The 20,079-nt window shown below is 42.3% G+C and overlaps 2 protein-coding genes across 10 annotated transcripts in view; one reads left to right on the top strand and one right to left on the bottom strand.

Annotated features, from left to right (window-relative positions):
- Positions 1–1,838, top strand: part of cc2d1b (coiled-coil and C2 domain containing 1B) — a 13,035-nt gene extending 11,197 nt beyond the window's left edge. For all 3 annotated transcript variants that reach the window (XM_014012977.1, XM_014012978.1, XM_014012979.1), the window contains one exon: positions 382–1,838. The gene's annotated coding sequence lies outside the window, so the exon portion shown is untranslated. The remainder of the gene's footprint in view (positions 1–381) is intronic.
- Positions 1,839–2,569: 731 nt separating this feature from the next.
- The window catches only part of zfyve9a (zinc finger, FYVE domain containing 9a), a 23,579-nt gene continuing 6,069 nt past the window's right edge, over positions 2,570–20,079 (bottom strand). The window contains exons 2-19 of one of the 7 annotated variants that reach the window (XM_014012974.1): positions 19,049–19,158; positions 18,056–18,163; positions 15,011–16,407; positions 14,351–14,450; positions 13,477–13,653; positions 13,215–13,378; positions 10,461–10,569; positions 10,005–10,127; positions 9,669–9,824; positions 9,079–9,303; positions 7,207–7,289; positions 6,950–7,054; positions 5,823–5,973; positions 5,651–5,731; positions 5,381–5,543; positions 5,188–5,293; positions 4,757–4,933; positions 2,570–4,665 (exon numbers count right to left, since the gene is read on the bottom strand). In XM_014012974.1, coding sequence (XP_013868428.1) covers positions 4,504–4,665; positions 4,757–4,933; positions 5,188–5,293; positions 5,381–5,543; positions 5,651–5,731; positions 5,823–5,973; positions 6,950–7,054; positions 7,207–7,289; positions 9,079–9,303; positions 9,669–9,824; positions 10,005–10,127; positions 10,461–10,569; positions 13,215–13,378; positions 13,477–13,653; positions 14,351–14,450; positions 15,011–16,407; positions 18,056–18,125 — 3,549 coding nt within the window. In that variant the 5' untranslated portion in view covers positions 18,126–18,163; positions 19,049–19,158 and the 3' untranslated portion in view covers positions 2,570–4,503. Of the gene's footprint in view, positions 4,666–4,756; positions 4,934–5,187; positions 5,294–5,380; positions 5,544–5,650; positions 5,732–5,822; positions 5,974–6,949; positions 7,055–7,206; positions 7,290–9,078; positions 9,304–9,668; positions 9,825–10,004; positions 10,128–10,439; positions 10,570–13,214; positions 13,379–13,476; positions 13,654–14,350; positions 14,451–15,010; positions 16,528–18,055; positions 18,164–19,048; positions 19,159–20,079 lie in introns of those variants that run through there. The other 6 variants (XM_014012971.1, XM_014012970.1, XM_014012973.1 and 3 more) reach the window with 6 other exon arrangements.

Below are 20,079 nucleotides of genomic sequence, written 5' to 3' on the forward strand. Positions count from 1 at the left end.
GCCCACAGTACTTTTACAGTCTTTATTTTACAGTTAAAATATGTGTTTATTAAATAAAGTCTAACGTTACAACTAATCATGGATCCCTTTTAAAGCAGTGGTTCTCAAAGCTGGGGTTGGGACCCCGAAACATCAAATTTGGGTCCTGAAAAGATTTTCTGAATTATTACATTTAAAGTGAGGGTTAGTTTATTTAAAATGGGTAAAAGTGGTAAAAAGAATAGTTTGTTTATTTGACCTAAAACCAACATTTATCAACTAAAAACAGTTGGTCACAGGGCTCTGCTGCTGTTTTGTGGATCAAAAGCTGAAACCTTTGGGCACCACTGGTTTAAAGTGTAAATCTAATCATTTGACACTTTTTCCCTCTCTGTCCTGCAGCTGAACAGCTCTCAATCAAAAACACTCGGAGGAGGATCTGGTTCCTGAACCTTTTGCACATTCAAAAGCTCCTTTTTGCATGGCGGTCCACTAGGAGGAGGCTTCGGCTCGGTAACCGGACCGGCCGCCGAGGGATCCGGACGGTAGATCATTTTTAATTTAAAGGAGGGAACTCCACGGAGCAGCGATCCGAGCGTTAGCGGCGCTTCTTTAATAACATAACCAAGAACGTGTGTTTATTCTGGTCTGTAGAAGTCCAACTATGCACTAATACCAAAGTAATCAAAGTTGCTGTAAAATTCTGCGGAGATAAAATAGTTGCCAAACTCGTTAGGACRCTGAGAGAATTTATATTTATACCAGACGCACCTTAGGTTGTTGGGAGCTAAAGCCAAGAAATGTCCCACGTTTTGTTTTTCGGCACTTTTCATTTGAAGCTGCACGGCCACGTCAGGGGGGCGGGGCTTCAGGTTTACACCGAACAGCACAAAACTGCAGAGAACAGAAGAAACGTCAGAGGCTCTTATCTGTAACGGATTTTATTTATTTTAGTTCAAGTTTGTGCCTAAAAGCTGCGATTTATTTTCAGAATGAGGGCTGGAAATGGGTCAACGTCGGAGAAGGCGGAGTCTCACTGAGCTGCGACATAAAATGCGAGTTTTTTTTTCCTAAGGCGCGCAGCGCGGCTCGCACATTATTTTATTGTCCACCTCGGCAGCTGCCATGTTTGTGATTCTATCAGCAAACCTTTAAAATGAACACAAGATTTAAACCTGTTATTATTTTTTCCCCCCGATAATTAGGGTTAAGGTTACGCCACGACTGAACATTTAAAAATAAAAGTTGTCCGATTAAACCTGAGAACATGACATTCTGGTCACAAAAACTCAGTTCAGTGAGACTAACAAAGTCGCAGCTCAGTGAGAAAAAACAGGATCACATTTCAAGACTTTTATTGGGATTAATTTAAAGGGCCAGTTCACTAAAAACAAAGCTATACTTCATAAAACAGGTCAAATCTGCAGGTTTTCCTAAAACCTGTGAAATCGCTTCGTATGAAAGGCGTCACTTGAAAAAGTTAATGGTTCATGTTTAGATAAAATAAAAAAATGTTTTCTTCCCATTAGAGCTCGAGACAAAAGCAGATGCTCTGAAGGACTGAACAGCTTCAGAGACAAAGTTTAATTTGAGAGAACTGACCCTTTAATTTAGAGATAAGAAGCCATGAATGTTTTGAGCCACAAGTTTATACCTCAGTTTGGTCCCAACATTTCTTTAAGCTTCAGACCCAAGTTAGCAAAAAAAAAAAAAACATTTAAACTGCAGATGTTACAGATTACATGTTTACAAAAAACCTGTTTATATTTTCTGACAAAATAAAAAAGATGTGGAATCGAAGTCGGAGGGTTTTTAAATTGTTCTGATGCTTCAATTCTATCAAATACTTTAAGGTTTTATTTTACGGATTTTTTTTGTCTTGTTGGGAATAAAGACTCGTTTTCATGTAAAGAAAAGATTTTGTCTTTTTAAAACAAATATAACTGTTTTATTTCATGTAAAGGAAACAAAAAGCAGTCCAGGAAAAGAACTGAATGAGTGCATTTGTCATCAACAAACTGTTAAAATGCAAAGTTTGAGTCGATCCATTTCTTTTGCATGCAGTGCTGAAAGATTCAAACAAAAAACWGTTTTTTTTACAACTGAATACAAAAACAAAATGCTACTTTTCTTTTAAACAAATTGCACCTTTTTTGATTCAGGACATATTGCACACATCTGGTAATGCCAAAACAACAAAAAAAAMCCACTCTGCTCATTTTTGAAACCGCGGCGATTCGTCGACAGGAAATGACCTAAAAAATGGTTATTTTTGATCCCTAACATTACAGGAGCTCCTAAAATGCACGAAACCAGGAAGTAAGAGTTTTAATTTAAATCCAAAGTGTTGGCTCTTCTGCAGATTCTCAGCTGATTGTCTAACTTTTTTTTTCTTTCTCAAAACTAAAAAAACCTCAAACTTTTATCCGATTCACCGCGTGAGCAGAACAGTTTCTGTACAGTTTGTTTTTGGCGACAACAGGAAACGAGAATACATTCGTAGATTGAACCTGCAGGTCCGAGCGCTCGGTCCGGATCGGATCTGTTCGTGAGCCGAGGCTCCTGCAGCTGCAGTGTCTTGGTTTTTTTCTTTTTTTTCCAGGGGCTTTGGGAAGGATGCAGAGAATAAAAAATAAACAGGASATGAGATACATTCAGCTTCGGGTCAGTTGGTATCTGGTTTCTGCAGGAAGCCCGGATCTTTGCAGACTCGGCACTTTTTACATCCAGGACACGGCGGCGCCCCGTCGCTCCACTTAACTCTTGAAAATGGCTTAAATCCAGTGCACTGCTTCTGTAATTACAGTCTTTATAGATCTTTTATATATATATATTTATATTTCTTTACATCTTTGTATGACTGAAAAAACCAAAACAAGCTGATGCTGCTGGAAAAAGATTCAATCTGATTTCTCTCCTGCTTTATGTTCATTATAAAGCATCAGATCTGGTTTTAGTCTCATTTTTACAGACGTCTGAGTCTTTTCTGAAATACTGAGATCTCTGGAAGCTACATGATACGTCTGAGGAGAAGTCACACTGCTTATAAAAATATCTACAAGTCTGCAGCCGGGACAACAAGCATTTGGTGACTGATGGGTAAAGCTTCAGGARTGAACGGGTTCGTGTTTCTTGATGATTCTTCGCTGCAGGCACTGAGCACCGAGGTGCAAACAAACACAAACAAAAAAAACCAAATCAGCACACACAGGCACCTTCCTCCACCTCCAATGATCTACAGGTTTCTYCTGGGCGGTGAACAGCAGCCGTGCTACACAGAGGCAGGTTTGACCCGGAGTTCTCTGCTTCAGGGTGACACAGTGACTGAGTGAGTCAGAGGAGCGGCTCTGYCCAAAACAAACACACTTCAAGTCCCAAACTTTAGATTTAGGATGACTAATGAAGTATTTTAAAAACCAATAAAAGGTGGAATGTTTCTGCGTACTTTCACCTCTCGTTGGTTGCTACACAGTTTTTATTTTAGCCAGCAAAAGACCTCAAACCACCAGTTTTGGTTCACGATCAAGATGCTGTCATCTTTGAGACAGATTTAAAATAAATTTAACCAATCCTGGTCCTCGAGGACCACTATCCTTCAGCTTTTAAAGGAGACGTGTTTTGAAATCCTTCAGTTGGGGTCTATATAAAGTAGAACTGCAAAGCTTTGGTCGGAACTCCTGGTTATTGCAGCTCCACAAGCAACTCGTTTTGGTGCTGTCTCTTTAAATGCAAATGAGGCACTTTAAACCCCGCCCCCCTCCACCCTGTTCGGTTACTTTAGTAGTTTGATAGAGATACGATCATCTATCGGCACAGAAACTTTATTTACAAATTGATTAGAAGATGTCAACTAGGGAAGACTTGTCCATCCAGCCTCATGTTGGACGCAGAGTGAGAGGAGAATGAAGACGATGGACCTGAAGGACCACGGACTCAAGAAACTGGTTAACTTACGTCCATGACCTGGTTTATCAAATACTGTTTAGAGATCAGAGTGGGTTGAAAACTATGACCCAAACAGAAAATAAATATATCTTTGCTCTACCAGGAGAGACTAAATTCAGCTTTTCTGCACTCCTAGACTCCCACAATAAGATGCATTTAACAACTAAAAATGGACGACACGTCCCCTTTAAAAGGTTTCTCTGCTCCAGCACAGCAGGTTTTAAGAACAGGTGATGAATCAGGTGAGCTTGAGCAGAGAAACAAACAAACGCTGCAGGATGGAGGTGCTCGAGGACCAGGACCGGACACAACCTGTAGTTTTAGATTTTTCTCCTCGTTGGTTTGAAGTGTGGCGGTCAGGACAGGCGCAGGGGACGGGGGGGTCTCTGCTGGGACACCAGAACACCTCTGGATCCGTACGGACCAGTGGATGCATAGCTTTGAGCGAAGGAATGCTACCCYGCCTGGAACGGCACAGTTTTCTGGTTCTTCTGAGGTGCAGATGGTTAGAGGAGGCCCGGGCTGTGGGATGACGTCGGAACGTTAAAAGAAAACTCGTCTGCGGGTCGGATCGGCCTTCTAAGAGATGATCTCTAGGATGTAGAAGACCAGCTCCATGACCACCGGACCCTCGCTCAGCTGGCACGCCCCGCTGTGGATGACCGGGATCAGAGCGCTGTCCAGGTCACTCAGGTACTGAGGCAGGAGGGGCTGGCCATTACTTCCTGCCAGGTAACCCACCTGTTCAAAAAAAAAAAACAAAAAACAAAAAAAACATATGGGGTCGGTCCAGATCTAAAAACATTCAGTTTTACATCCCAACACCCCCTACCTGGTCCGAGTCCAGGGTGACCCTCAGGCCCAGCTTGGCCATGCCGTCCTCCTTCAGCAGCTTCAGGTGAGGACACAGAGCCACGCAGAACGCTCGCGCCATGTTCTCCGCCTGCCGGCTGTGGTCGGCCGGGTCGCTCAGCCCGTTGGGCTGGTCCTCACTTTGGAGGAAAAACACCTGAAGAAACCAGAACAAGATGTTAAATGAACTGATTTTAAAAAAGGACAAACGTGTTAGCTCTGAATGTTAGTGACACAAACAGCTGAACTCTCTTCGTCTGCAGCACMGAGTCCTGATGAGGAGCGACTTCCTGATAACAGACCTGCAGCCTCCTGAGATGAAGGTTAAAACGGCTCAACGTTCGGTCCTGTGGGACCTGTCGGCCTGATTTTACTAATAATCCACCATAAACTGAACCGTGTGTCTGTTACCTCAGTCCAGCGGATGACTTTGCCGTTTGCTTTGAACTCTGAGCCGTGGAAGATCTTCACGCTGGTGATGGACTCCATGGATTTCCCATCAATCGGACTGATGACGCTGAAACAAAGACATTTTTTTAAACAAATCTGGCGTAAAGTTTACAGTAAAACTACGAGGCACGTTTCCTCCCACATCTCGTCTCACCCTTTGTTGAAGTTCTGGTCGTCTTCTGTCCACAGAACCTGAACAAGCTCCTGGTTCTCCTCCTGGTCGGCTTTACCGCAGGTGATGGTGAAGTCCTTCATGTCCCTCAGGGCCTGCCGTAGAGAGTCCATCGTCTCGGCTGTGATCTGGACCATCACGCCGTCTAAACGGAGGGAGAAGGCTCAATGAGAACGAGTTCGATGGACGGTCCAGTCCTGGAGCACTGGACCAGCTCTTCATCAGGTGAAGGGGAAGCAGAACAGATCTCACCTTCTACAATGCTGGTCTTGGCCAAGAAGCCAGACGAGGCTTTCAGAGCACCACTGAAGACAAAGAAGCAGGCTCCAGTGACTGTAGAAACACAGAGGAGGAACACAAACCGTTCAGATTCAGTAAACAACCACAGAGCGTTTGTTTCCAGGTCAGAGTCCAGGTGAGGCACCTCTCCGTGGCTGGTGGTGGATGCTGATGGCCTGCGTCTGATAGTTCCCGTCGTCGTTCTGGACGCACACCAAGTGGGAGTCGGCCTTGTCGTTGAAGCACGCCCCCATGGCCAGCACRTGCTCGTTGGACTTGTTCATGGCCTTCATCAGCTGCAAGGACAAAAAACACACAGCAGGACTGATTAAAGCCCTCTGAGTCTGGTTAAGCCTAATTGAACGGGGGGCTGGTGTTTGAGGAGCAGACTGTGGAGGAAGACTCTTTTAGCAGCTGAAGGATTCCTCACATTAATCCTGCCTTTGTGCCTCTTTGAAGTGGCCCGTCAGAAATCAAACTGAAAATCTGGAGCGCTTTAACCGCTCGCTGCGTTAAACACTCGCCTACAAGCTGCTGAGCAACGGTTCCCTCCTCGCGTTGCTCCATCTGTCGGTGCGTCGGCAGCCAAACTCCGCCATGGCGCTCCTTCACACCTCGGAGGCTAAAACCAGAAGTGGGCGGATCTCGGCTGAAGTTCGGCTGCAGAGACGCTGGAGTTTCTTATATAAAAGAGGACAATTTAAGACGGGAGCTGATGCTCAGGTCTGACAGGAGGTTGAACCGCCTCAGGGAACACCAGGATTTTTTTTTTTAAATCATCAGGACATATTAAGAGTCTGAAGATTTATTTCCTGAACGGATTTAAAATTGTCAATGAAAAAACCAAAAAGATGCCATGTTGGTTAGTAACCACAGTAACACGTCTGTGCGTCATGACAGAGGACATTTAGTGCTCGAGTCTCGTCTCATTTTATTAACGATGAACGGGTGCAACAGGTGGTTATTTATCAGCGGTTCCAAAGATTTGTCGTTTAAAATCACAATAATACATTGATATTTGGTCTCAATCCTATTTTTAGGTTTTTCTAACGAGTCATTTTTGATGCTATGCTTTGCTAGCTCACAGGGAAAATTATGAAAATTTAAGGCTTTTCTGCTTAAAATCTATTCTGTTGTAGCTACTGCTCAAAAAACATCTTCAAAAATAAAGATTATATTTCAGATATTTCATTTAGCAACCCATAGCTGAGGTTTTTATTCATTATATTTTGACAAAATGCAGTTGCAGGYCATAAATGTAAAGACGTTTACCTCGTTGTAGCGATTGCTGGGGATCTTGATGCTCGTCTTCCTCACCTCCATGTCCACAACCAGACCTTTCACCACCGGCAGAGTGTACTGGTAGTTACGGAAGTCCTTWAAATAATAAATACGTTTTTTTCAGTTGAAGCTAATCTCATAAAAAGTTACTTCTTTGTTCTGTGGTTTTATTCAAATACAGACTGCAGTGTTTTTTACYCACTAAAACTCTTCAACTTTGAGTTAAATAAATACAGAAAAGCTTTTACCGCAAGCAGATTCATGATTGTGTGACCGGTTTCTCCGAAGAGAGGTTTTCTGAAGCGAACGCTGAACAGCGGACACGGATAAACTGTGAAAGCAAATAAATAAAAGTTAAATAAATAACTTTAACGCTTAAATAAATAAAAACACACAAGAAATGCACAAATATATCACACTAGATTATGAGTGTCGAACGTAGTTACACAAGAGGGCCAACATTCAAAACTTGGTCCAAGCTGARGGTAAATTTCTGTCAATATTTACAAAAAAAACAAGTTATAATAAATTATTACTATAGTAATAAAAATACCTTCTCTAAATGTTTCATGTAGCATTTAGAGAATGATGGATTAAGAAAAAAAGCCTCGCACTTTCAACAACTGTTACCTTTCATCACAATCCAGGAAATCAAATCAAACCACTAAAAATCCAAATTATTACATTTTTAAGTGAGAAAATACAGAAAAAGATAATTAAGCTTGATTTTCTGTTGCTCTTTTTCACACCAAAAACAAAAATTCCTACAAAATTCAAACTTAAACTTCTTGATTTGAAAGCTGGCTGTCGTGAGACGAATGCTTTAAATACAGCGACAATAAAAGATACCATGGAGTTATTTTAAATTATCTTTGCGGCCGGAAAAATGTTAACAAGGGCCAGATTTGGCTTGTGAGCCTTAAATTTGACACGAGTACTAAAGCATGATTGTTTTTTGTGGCTTTACTGCAAGAAATAAAATAAAATGTACGACATTAATGTTTGTGTCCTCTTTATACAAAAATAACACTAAATGAATACAACTAAAACACAGTTGAAGTCAGTAGAAAAGCTCCTAATTTACAAGTAAAAATATGGCTTATTTTTCCTTCAGCTACTAAAGCTTCTTAAATGATTATTTTTAGCTTGATGTCAGTCAGCAGCTGAAAAAAAAAAACAGATCATGGCATCAAGCTGCAGTTTGACAGTTCAGCCTCTCTCTGCTGGTGAGACCTTAAAGAGTTTATGGATTAATTTCATGTTGATGTGAACATTTTGTGTCGAGGAGCTTCGGCTGATCGTGTCCTGGGTAATGTATTCTACCTGCAGCGGCTGGATGAAGGGAAAAAAGGGCTTAAAGAAAGCCGGCAGGTCCGGCTGTTAGAAAAAAAAGAGGATTCTGTGGAGAAGAGCTGCTCTGATAACGGAGGAAATAAAACAAGGCGGGCTGACTTAACTTAAATTTATTCTGAAAGTTTGGATTTTACCAGGAGTAAAAAGAAACAACTTCTGTCAATAGTCCAGATTTCAAAGTTTTTAAATTGTGTTGATAAAACAAAATAAAACCAAACCAGAGTTATGATAAATAATTTACTGTGCTTTTAGTTTTTATTTTATTTTATGTTCTTTATATTTGAAGCGGTGCAGCAGGAGGCAGTTGCAGACAGGCAGGTTCATGGAAAAATCACGTCAGTCCACCCCCTGGTCTCACCCCCAGCCCACCGAACTAACATGAAACCCCCAAACTCCTTTCTGACCGACACCTGAAATTATTAGACAAGCAGCTAAAAATCTACAGGAAGAAGGAAATAAAAAGACGTTAAATTGAAAGAAGTTTGGCAGCAATGGAGAGAAAGTAACTCAACACCACAGACCATACACCCCCCACGCCCCGCCCAGGTAAATACCCTATTATCTAAAGATAATATGCTGGTATGAAAAAGACCAACACTGCCTATTTGTCAGCAGTAACTCACTCACCCACTTCAGTTTTTTTTTTTAACAAGCTCTAAATTACTGTCCTTTAAAAACTGATTTAGTCAAAACTCCTATTTTATCTCATCTAAATAGTTTCAGTTATCATGACAGGAGCACGGCGCTCTGCCTGGGTCTGAACTCACAGCGGTACTCTGCTCCCAGCCGCAGCATGAGGCGGATGGGGAAGACTTTGGCCCAGGGCGTCTCCCACTTCTGGATGAGGATGCCGAAGAGGTAGGGGGGGTTGGGCAGCAGCAGGTCCTGCAGCGACTGGAAGGAGGGGCTGATGTAGAGGAAGCCGCCGTGCTCCTTGCTGCCCAGGAAGCTCTGCGTGAAGAAGGAGTGACTCAGGTGGCTCAGCACGTTGCCTGGTGGAGGTGAGGAGAGCAGAGGAAACATCCCGTCAGTTCTACRGTCTCACATTCCTACAAAGGATCCAGATGTTTTATTATCCGTACAGATCAATGGCTTCATAAACAAACAACACAACAACCCRGATGACAGGTAAAAGCTGGCACGTGCTAAACTCAGCAGGCCTGACTGACGGCAACTTAATCAGGATCAACACACACAATATGACTGGCTTCCACCAGGCTGACACTGCTGCGGTGAGAATATGAAACAGGAAGTAGCCTGAGGGCAGAGAGCCATCAAAGTCAGATGATATTTGCTGTTTTTGTTCTGCAGCATATGGAAGTAAAAAAAAAGGATGATGTCACGGCAGAGTTCTCACCGCCGAGGGCCTCCTGGTAGAGCTGCACGAAGTGGGTGAAGATGTCCTTCGGGACTGTCTTCTCGTCAGGCAGACACTGAAGCAGGACGACGACCTCCGCCTGGCCCACAGCGTGCATCCCTTTGGTCGTCACGTACCAGCACTTCCTGTTGACGTCTGAGGGAGCAAAAACCCGTCAGGGCCCAGTCGTTTGTTCAGGGTTCCTACAGCTTAAAGKKGCAATATCATGTAAAATAAAAACTTTTTACATAAAGACAAACACAGCATTTATATTTCCCCTGATGGAAAACCTTAGTAAGCTCCTCTACAGACTCAGAAGTTTAAATGAGGACTCACAGTTGACCAGTTTCACCATGGCCAGCAGGTTAGCGTTGAGCACAAAGACCAGGGGGTCCGGGCCGCCCTCCTCCAGTTGCTGCATGAGGACGATCTCCGACGGCCGCTCCTCCACGGCGTAATCTGCAGAGCGGAGGGATGAACAGTTAGAAAGGAAAAACAGATTCCAGACATAAACACAGGAGAGAAGTTGAAGATGGTAAAAGATTAAAAGTGAACCGAGTGAAGAGAATAAGCACACCCCCCCCCCCCCCCCCCAGTAATAATTCAGACATCACCAAAACATTCCCACGTGCCAAACGTCTCCCCTCTGTTGGCAATGAGTGGTCAAAAACACGAGCGGTGGGTGACACAAAGCCAGTGAAGCTCACGCTAAACGAACACAAACGGCAGCAATGAGGAAGCGGCAGAAACGATGAGGATGAGGGCGAGCACCTGTCATGTGGCCTCCCGTACCTCCTTTGACGCCGGTGGAGATGAGGATGGGAGGGAGCCCGTTCTCCGGGATCAGGCTGACGGCGCTGCCCACGGGGCTGCCCACCGGGGCGGCGGGGCTGTGGGCTGCCTGCGGGGGTGGACAGAGCAGAGGTGTGGGTGGCCAGTTAGGSGTGTTGTGTGCAGAGTTGTAAAGTAACTAAGTACAAATACATTGTTACTGTACTTAAGTAGAATTTTTGGKTATCTGTCCTTTACTTGAGTAATTATTTTTCAACCTACTTTTTACTTCCACTTCTTACATTTTCACAATCATCTGTACTTTCTACTTTTTACATTTTTAAAAAAAAAAGGCAAGTAGAAAGTCGTTACTTTTATTTCATTTTTGCTTGTTTTCATTCCAGCTTATTGTAAAAAATAAATACTATCCATATAAATTGTGCCTCCTAGATAGAGTGAATTTAATTGTGGTTGAATGAGAAGTATAAATATATAAAATTCTGATAGTTTGTACACAAATAAATCATGTCACACTCCAGCAGGATATAATCATTAAAAAAAAGACCAGTACTTAAGAAGTATTTGTATTTCATTAATTATATAATTGTATTTGGCCACAGCCATCAGATAGATTTTCATTTTGGGGAAAAGTTTTGTGCAGCCTTTATATATGTATATAAACTAAAACAGCTAAACAGTGCATCGTAAATGTAACATATATTAATTATTTTAACACTATATCGTCATTTCTGCATTTTTTTGGGGAGGTCACCTAATAAATGTCATTACAGGAAATCTAGCTGCTCATTTTAAATCAATACTTTTACTTTTAATATTTAAGTACAAAAAATATCAGATACTTTAAGAATTTTACTCAAGTAACATTCCTAAAGGAGACTTTAACTTTTACCAAAGTAATTTTTTGGTAAGATACTTGTACTTTTACTCTAGTATCACTTTGTGGTTCTTTATACAACACTGGTTGTGCGTGAAAACAGTGAGCTGGAATAACAGCAGGATTAAGACTTCCTGCTCGAGGCGGCRGCGGTGAACACAACAGGTTTAATAACTGTAATTAAAACAAACCAGCAGCTCTTTATTCCATCGGATAAACACACACTCTGCTTTTAAACTAGTTGTACATAATTAAAAAAAAATCAGGATTAGTAAAGTGCACGCCAGGATATTTGTTCAAAACTTACTTAAAGCTGTACTGATCAATACTAACAGGTAGCGGTGCCCTGATACCAGTTTTTCGTCAGAGTGTAAGTACTTCAGTTTGGGTACTTGCCAATACAGAGTATTTACTGAGTTAGAACCTGAACGTTACACAGCAACTTTAAAACGACATTTCTTTTATTTAGAACCTGTGGCTCTCCTTCCTACAAATATACACATTCATGAGAATATCMATATTAGCCACCACTGCTAACAGGTGAAATAAATGAACGCAGGTAAGAAGCAGTGGCTCACAACAAACTCAATTTTGTACATTTTTTATTAGCATCTTTTAGCTTTCCGCTTTAAAGTGCCTGTGACATCAAACTTTGTAACAAACATGAATGCATTTTTGGAAAGAAAACATTGATAAAATATTGCAAAACAAATTTCACGTCACTGAGATGAACAGTTGAGATATTTGCACATGTGAAGAAACAGGAAGTGATGTCAAAGGGGAATCTCATCATGTAAACAGAGCATTGTTACAAAAGCTAACAAAACAGACTGTGGAGAAGAATCTGATGTTTCTTTAGATTATTTTTAGTCGCTATCAAAGAGAGACAAAGAAGAGTTAAAGTTAAAATAATTTTGTTTTAATAAACAGAGACCAGAGAGTTTATTTTATTAAAGAGTTTCCCTTTGATGTCACTTCCTGTTTCACTTCGGCTGAGCCAAATACAAAAGAAAATAGGCCAGTTATGTGACAAAATGGATAAAATCATGTGTACTGTGCCGATTTTCTTAAGTATAAAGATGCTTTCTTTGACTTTTTTTTATTTGAAGGACAGGTATGTCACAGGTACTTTAAAAATCCAAACTTGTCTGACTGAACACTCATCTCCTCTTAAAGCTTTTCTCATAATCAAAAGGTTCTGATATAAACAGTTAGGCATTTATTAAATTGGAAACACTGAATATAAAACATAGTTATTTTATTTTCACCTTCTGTAGTGTAACATTAAAAGTATTTTGTAGTCGTGATTCTGCTTGTTTAATACCTAAGCTGTTTGACCAGTTAATAAGTAGATGACCTAAMTGATGTCACTGGAGTTATGATGTCAGGTTTGATGTTCCTCTACAGCAGAAGACATGAAAACACCGTGACTATGTGGAGCTGATGGAGTCATTTTAAATATTAGTTTGCTCAGATTCTCTCTGCAGAGCACCACCAGGCCATCTGAGACTAAATCATTTGAAAGAATTACTCTGACAATAAACCAGACGATGAATCACTCTGACAGCAGGCATTCAGTCACTACTCACTGCAAATAGAAACCATTAAATTCAACTCGCTGTTATTTACTGTAAAAAAAAAAAAAAAGCAGCTTCAGGGTACGTTTTTCTTGGCTTGTTAGTAAACCAGCAGAGTACAGAACATTTCAGCTTTAAGCTTTTTACTGTAAGACGTTTCTAATTCCCTTTAATCCACAAGGAATGCTTCTTTTGAGGTTGTTTACTATATYAGAGTCCATAAGTCAGGCAGTGAAGCACAGAGAGGCTGACGGGACACACTGACCTGACCGTGATTGTTACAGCTGAATGTGTTGAGCTCACCTCTGAAGACTCAGACGTGGAGGATTTATTTGAAAAGGTGGAGACGGCTCGGGACTGGGAGGGGGCCGAGCTGGAAGCGGAGGGTTTGGAGGACTCTGCTGCATCCCTGTTGGGTAGGACCCCGTCGGCGAACCACACCCTCCTCTGGTCTCGTGAGATGGAGCCTAAATGACAACAAACAAATAAAGAAATAAATAAAATCAACGCTCGTATCCGAGACAGAATTTAAGCGTTTTTTTTCTTTTCTCGTTAAAGGTCGTACCCTCATTGCCGGCCTGCTTTAGGACCCCCACGGGAACCATGACGGTGGGCGGGGGCGAGCTGAGCACCCCAGAGGCCTGAGCCTGCTGCAGAGGGGGGATGGTGGAGCAGTACTCTGCCGGGTTGTTGGGGTTAGGACTCTGATTGCTCGCAGCAGTTGGTGTTTCCCACGATTGAGCTGACGGCAACAAAACAAATCATCAATAAATATTTACAACTCAAACAGCTGTTAAATAGTGTTGGAATTTCATTCTGTTCATGTTATGCAGACAAAATTATTTATTTATACAACTTAACAGACTGAACAGTGGTCACCTGACTGCGTCCGCTCAACACCGGTGAGCGTAAACTCTGGTAGCTGCTCTATTAGTTTCAATCAAAGCGTGAGGTTTAACTCTGTTTAAGCTTAAAAAATTCATGAAAACAGCATCAAACTCCACCGGGAGGAACACAAAACATTGTGCTACATTTCTTCTATCAGTGACTCAGGATTCAAACATCATCCCAGCATGGAAGGAGTATTTTTGTGTTAAAATTTGCACTAGAAATGTTTTATTTCTGTTGCATTACCACTGAATCTCAGTATAGTCCGTGTCCGATCATAAAGTATGTTAATGATACGAGTGATGTCATGAGTGGAGATCAGCATTAACCAGCGAGTTCTCCTCAGAGGATGTGTTGATGCTCAGCTATTACCAACAACGTTTAGGTCAAAACCGGTAAAACTGACAGGTTTTACTTAAATTAAACTCACACTATGTGTTGGAAATAATGCTCTGTCACACCAAATTCTAGCTCGACACATGTAAAAGCAGCTGAGTGTGTTTCCGGTTAGCCACGGCGGCCATGTTGAATTGAGTTGTAGGCGTGCTCACCACTCGTCAGGGCGGAATGACAGGTGACACAAACACGAGCCTCCTTCTTGTCCATGTACACCAGCTTACACTTCAAACTGCAACACGTCGCACAGAACACCTTAAAAATATAAAAACAGAGACGTCGTTCAAACCAGAAACGAGCTTTTACGTCTAAACTGCATCACATCCCTGTTTTATTTCAGCTTTACTGTATTAGAACCTCCAGGAATCATTATCTAGCAGCATGAATTTGGTAAACGATTTGAAATGGAGTGTTTGAGGCTGCTTTTAATTTTCACAGCCCATAATCTGCTGCTTGGATCTCTGTTTCTGGCTGAGGCTCACGCTGTGTGGATTGTTCGCAGCCCCGGTGCAGGTGTTGGTCTTGCTGCAGTGCCAGCTCCTCCCAGCTCAAGTGGCAGTGTGAGAGTGTTTGTTTACCACCGTGGGAAATTAAGGATCACTCCGATGGGTTTCCAGTGCCGTGTCAGCGACCGCATCTTCCATTGACAGCGCCGCGCAGACATCCTGCACGTGGCCATAAAGCTACATGCACTGTCTGCAGACACAGGCCTACACAGAACTCACCTATCAAAGTCACTATTTAAAGTGGTTTTTTGTGTTCACGATGCATGTTGTGAGTTTAGAAACGTTTAATTTAAGCAGCGCAGCACCAACCTTGCCGCAGGCCCTGCAGTGGTGCCTCCTCTTGGTGAAGGTGAACTTGACGTCACATTTCATGCAGACGGGCGCCTGGGAGTCAGGCACCCACACGGGAGCGACCTCGCCCAGCGAGCCGGCGCCCTTCCCGCTGAGCGCCCCCTGCTGGCCGGCCTGGAGGTCGTTGTCCGGACTCTCCGAGGACACGAGAGGTGAGGAGTGGACGCCGCCGTCCCCATTCACGTCGACAGAGATCTGAACAGTCCCGCCGGGCGACGGCTCGGTCGGCGTGCCCCTTCGACACTGGTTCTCCAGGTTCTTGTTCTTGCTGCCCGCGGACTGGCCCAGCTGGTTCTGGACTTGGCTCGGCAGCGGCTGTGGGATCTGAAGTTTGAGGCTGACCGGCTGTTTCGGTCGCGCCCCGCCGTAGGGGACGCTCACAGGCTGAAGCCGGCTGTTGTTCATTTTTGGTTGGATGCTACCTGACGCCGCTCCGCCCTCACTCGTCTCTTGCTTGCTCTCCTCCATCTCCTTCTCCTCGGTCACAGAGTCCTCCTTGGACGGAACAGGGGAGGGAGAAAAGTCCTCCTCGTCCCTCTCCTCAGTTTCCTTCAACGTGAAGCTGCTCCCGTTTTCTATCTCCAAACCGTTAGAAAGGACGTTTATTCTGATGAGCTGATCTTTTTGTCCATTTTGATAATCTCTTCTTTCCTCCTCCTCCCTGCCTGGAGGAGGAGACACACCATTCTCCTCCATGTCACATTCAGGCTGAACTTTACTCCTGTTTATGCTTTCCTCCTGCTCTTCTTGTGAACTTACAGTTTGTCTTTCTTGACTAAAGTCCTGTAAAACATCTGAACCGCTCTCCTCTTTAACATGTTCTCCGTTTTGCGTCACAGGAGACACGTCCGGATGGACACACCCAGGAACCTGTTCCTGTGCTAACCCCACCTCGAAGGTGAAGTGAGAGCCCCTCCCTCCGGCCGAGGCAGGCATCTCTCCAGGTTTATCCTCCTGCTCAGAAGCACCGGGCCGAGTGTCTGTAGAACTCCTGTCTTTACCGAGCCCATCCAGCTGTGGGCTGCCGGGGCAGCCGTTCTCCACGGCACCGCAGGGCGGCGAGAGGTCGTCCGTGCCCACCAGCTTGCCGATGTTGGGCTGAGGGAGAGGCGGGCTGTAGACGTCCGCCGGCCTCTCCTCCGCCCAGGACGGAGGCTCGGGCCCCGGCTGTCTTTTAGCGTCGTCTCCCAAAGCAGAGCCGGACGAGGAGTCCGGGAGGGTCTTGAAGGGAAGCGGACTCTCYCGGGGGCTGAGGTCTGCGTGGGTCAGAGCGGGGTTCAGAGAGAGCATGTGGGGCGGCGGGGCTAGGATCTGAGTCCACTTGGCATCTGAGAGAATCGACGTGTCTGTCTCATCTGCTACAACCAGAGAGAGAGAAGAATCAACTGCCAGAAAAACTTTCATGCAACAATTATTACAAAGTAACCAGCTGAGGTTTATCATTTTACCATCTCTGCACTGCAAAAAATGTCCACCTAACCAAGTTTTAAAATCTTATATCAGCCAAAAAGTCTTTTTGATCTTGTTTTTGAGACTGATTTACTAAACAAGAACTGATTGTGTAAGAATAATCATCTTGTTTTCAGAATGTGTAAGATTATTTGTCTTGTTGGCCTGAAAATTTGACTCAAATTAAGTCAAAATTTTCTGCCAGTGGAGTAAGAAAATGTTACTTGGTAAGATTCTTGAAATAAGAAAAAATTGAGTCAAATCAAGTATTTCAAGAAATCTTACCAAGTAAAATTTTCTTACTCAACTGGCAGAAATTTTTGACTTAATTTGAGTCAAATTTTCAGGTTAACAACACAAATAATCTTACACATTCTGAAAACAAGATGATTACTCTTACACAATCAGTTCTTGTTTAGTAAATCAGTCTCAAAACAAGATCAAAAAGACTTTTTGGCTGATATAAGATTTTAAAACTTGGTTAGGTGGACAGTTTTTGCAGTGTGGGGAAAAAAAACAGTATAAATATTCTGAAATACAAAGAAACTCTCCTGGTGATCAGAGCTAAAAATGGCTCGAACAAACCAGGGGATAAATTGAGAAATGAGGTTGGTTTAGAGTTGGTAATTAGTGTCAATGAACTTAAAAAAATATTGAATATAGGTCAAACGGCTCATGAGACCCCAGAAGTTAGAAAGACAAGTCGACACGTAAATGCTGTACAAGACAGGAAAATATAATATGTATATTCTGAACCACACCAGTTCTGACACACGGTTCTCCTTCCTCCACTCTATCTGACACTAAGCTTTTAGTATGTGGCATACACACAAACACACACACACGCTTACACACACACACAGTTAATCTGCCAAGCTGGATCTCTGGCTGAGGACTTGGATAATCACCCTCAGCCAAAATACACACTGAGCTAAAGGTACCTGTGTGTCTAAAGAGAGAGAGAGAAAGAGAGACAGGGAAAGAATCAGCAGAACTGGCTTGTTTTCTGGGCTCATCTTACATTATTCCAGAAAAGAGCAGTTTTTTTTCCCCCTCAACAATAAGCAACCCAAGTCTGCAGTTTGCACAGTTCAGTGCTGCAGTGTTTTACTTTGCAAGTACTTTAAAGAAATGCTGCAAAACAGCTTTCTTAAACAGAACCAAACACAGTTTCCAACTTACTGTTGTATTCTGAGGTTGACCGACCGATCGATCAGCTGACAAACTGACCAGTTTTCACCATAGGCAGGTTTTCAACAACTTATGTCGACGTATGAAAATTTTGTCCAACATGCTGAAGATTGATCTAATATTTAATGTTTCAACAAAACAAAGACGACCCTTTTGTCGAGAATAGTTATAAAAGACCACAAGCAGCAAAAATAAAAAAAAMCCATCAAATTAACCTCATTTCCTCTCTGCTTGCTTCCTAATGACCTTCTGTTAAGTTACTCAGACTAGAAGGGTGGAGGCCTGATTGCGCAACGCTGGTTGTTTTCCCACAGAGGTGGCTCCATCACAGYCCACACCTTGTTTGTTTTTGTCAAAGCTCACCTTCGTTCTGCTCAAACTCATCCAGCACCTTGTCCAGGTTGAAGGCCTCGGCCTGGAAGTAATTCTCCATGGGTCAGTGAACTCCACCCTGCCGACGGCCGCGTGAACCTAAAAATCAGGAGGAAGCCATCCTCAAAACCAGCTTCTGTCTTGTTTCCTTCCTGCGTGTAGCCGGCCTGACTGAGCTCGCTCTTCAACATCACTCACATAAAGTTTGTCCTCCAACTCTCCGTTTTTCTTCCTTCTCATTTCCTTCCTGTCTCACGTGATCACTCAAGAGGCCAAGAAGATAATGACAGAGAAATATAATGACCAAAGTCATTTTTGAAATTAAAAAGCTCCCTGAGTGAATTAGCTGATCTAGAAGCACCCTAACAGAGAGGATAATGTGTTTTTATTCTTTTTCCTCAGATTAAAACGATCACCTTTACATTTTCTGTAGCAATGCTGAAGAAAAATTACTTTAAGCAGGAACTATTAGTTACTTTTATATCATTTTCAGCATGATTTGATTTTTGATTCAAAAAACAAAACAAAACAGATTTGCCCTTCAGTCCAAAACATTCCTGCTTCTAAAGAACACCTGAAAATTAAGAAAACCAGAAATTCACGATTCAAAACGTACACATTCTTATTTGTGTCTGCTCCGCACTAACAGATAACCATGTAAAATCATCCCACGACTTAAAATGCAGCTAGAAATAAATATCTGTACTCTGTTCACAGACAAGCAGAATAATTTGGACATAAACAAAAACAGGGCGTTTTATAGTAACTTTTATAGTAAATTAACTTGTTGATTTTTTTTCTTCTTCTGCTAACTTTCATTTATGATTTGTATTTTTATTGTATCTTGAATTTATGCTGTTTTAAATGAATAAACTTTATAAATAAATAAATAAACTTTGTTTAAACTTCTCTACAAACTCCAGGAAAACGCTGCACCAACATTAGAAAGCATTAAATGTTTTTAATTTGGGGGTAAATCTTTACCTGCACAGCAGTCCTGCTCAGCAGCCCCAGGTGGTGGTCGGTTTGTGCTCAGCGGAGGTCCCTGGCAGTTCTACACTTCACCCGGTCTGGCAATCGCCCAGCGCCCACACCTGAGACACGAGAAGGGAAAACACCTTTCTGTAAAAAAAAAAAAAAAAAGACGTTGCACGACGTCGCGGACACACAGCTGTGACCGGACTGTGYAGTAACGCCCGAGGGTGGCCTCGCTAATCATAGCTCCTGTTTATGTTATTTCAATGACTTCTGAGAAACCCCGCTGACAACAAATTCAAAACAAATAAATCACCCGATTCTTTTAGTGATCCTTTAAACAGGTAAGTTTACGTGAAAAACATTTTTTTTATCTTCCGCTGTTCGAGATTTTATAATCATCGGAAATGTCTACGTATGTAAACGAGTATGTATGAATGATAAAGGCTAGATTGTTAAAAAATATATATATGAAACAATATAATCTGTATCCATATAATTTGTTGTTCTAGAAAGATTTGATGTTTTTGTTTTGTTTTCTGAAGATTATTGTTTGAATTTATACTTGAGGAAAAATAAGCAGATATACCAAGATTTTTTCTTCTCTCTGCCATCTTTCATTTCATTTGTACTTTCTTTTTTTTATTGTACATAGAATTACTTTTGTGTTTTTTTAAGAAATGAATAAAGTTTGAAATAGTGTTTTTTCCTCTACGGGACTGCCCATAATAAAAATGAGTTCACGTGTGTTGACTCTCGTCTTTGTATTTGACATTTTTTGAACGCCGTCACTGGTTGAGGAGCTTTGTTTACAAAATAAATGTCCACGTGGTTTTTAAAATTTGTTCATGTTATGAATTTCTAAGACACATCGAGTTGATTTGATGATGTAATTTGGTGACCTGGGCCTCTTCAATGTGATTTTATTCCTTCTCTGCTACTTTTAGGGTTGTGTATTGGCAAGAATTTGGTAATAAGATACATATCATAACAGAGGGATCACGATACGATATATCCCAATATACTGCGATACTATAAGC

Source organism: Austrofundulus limnaeus, unplaced genomic scaffold (assembly GCF_001266775.1).
Source record: "Austrofundulus limnaeus strain Quisiro unplaced genomic scaffold, Austrofundulus_limnaeus-1.0 Scaffold97, whole genome shotgun sequence".
In the NCBI taxonomy this organism is placed as follows: domain Eukaryota; kingdom Metazoa; phylum Chordata; class Actinopteri; order Cyprinodontiformes; family Rivulidae; genus Austrofundulus; species Austrofundulus limnaeus.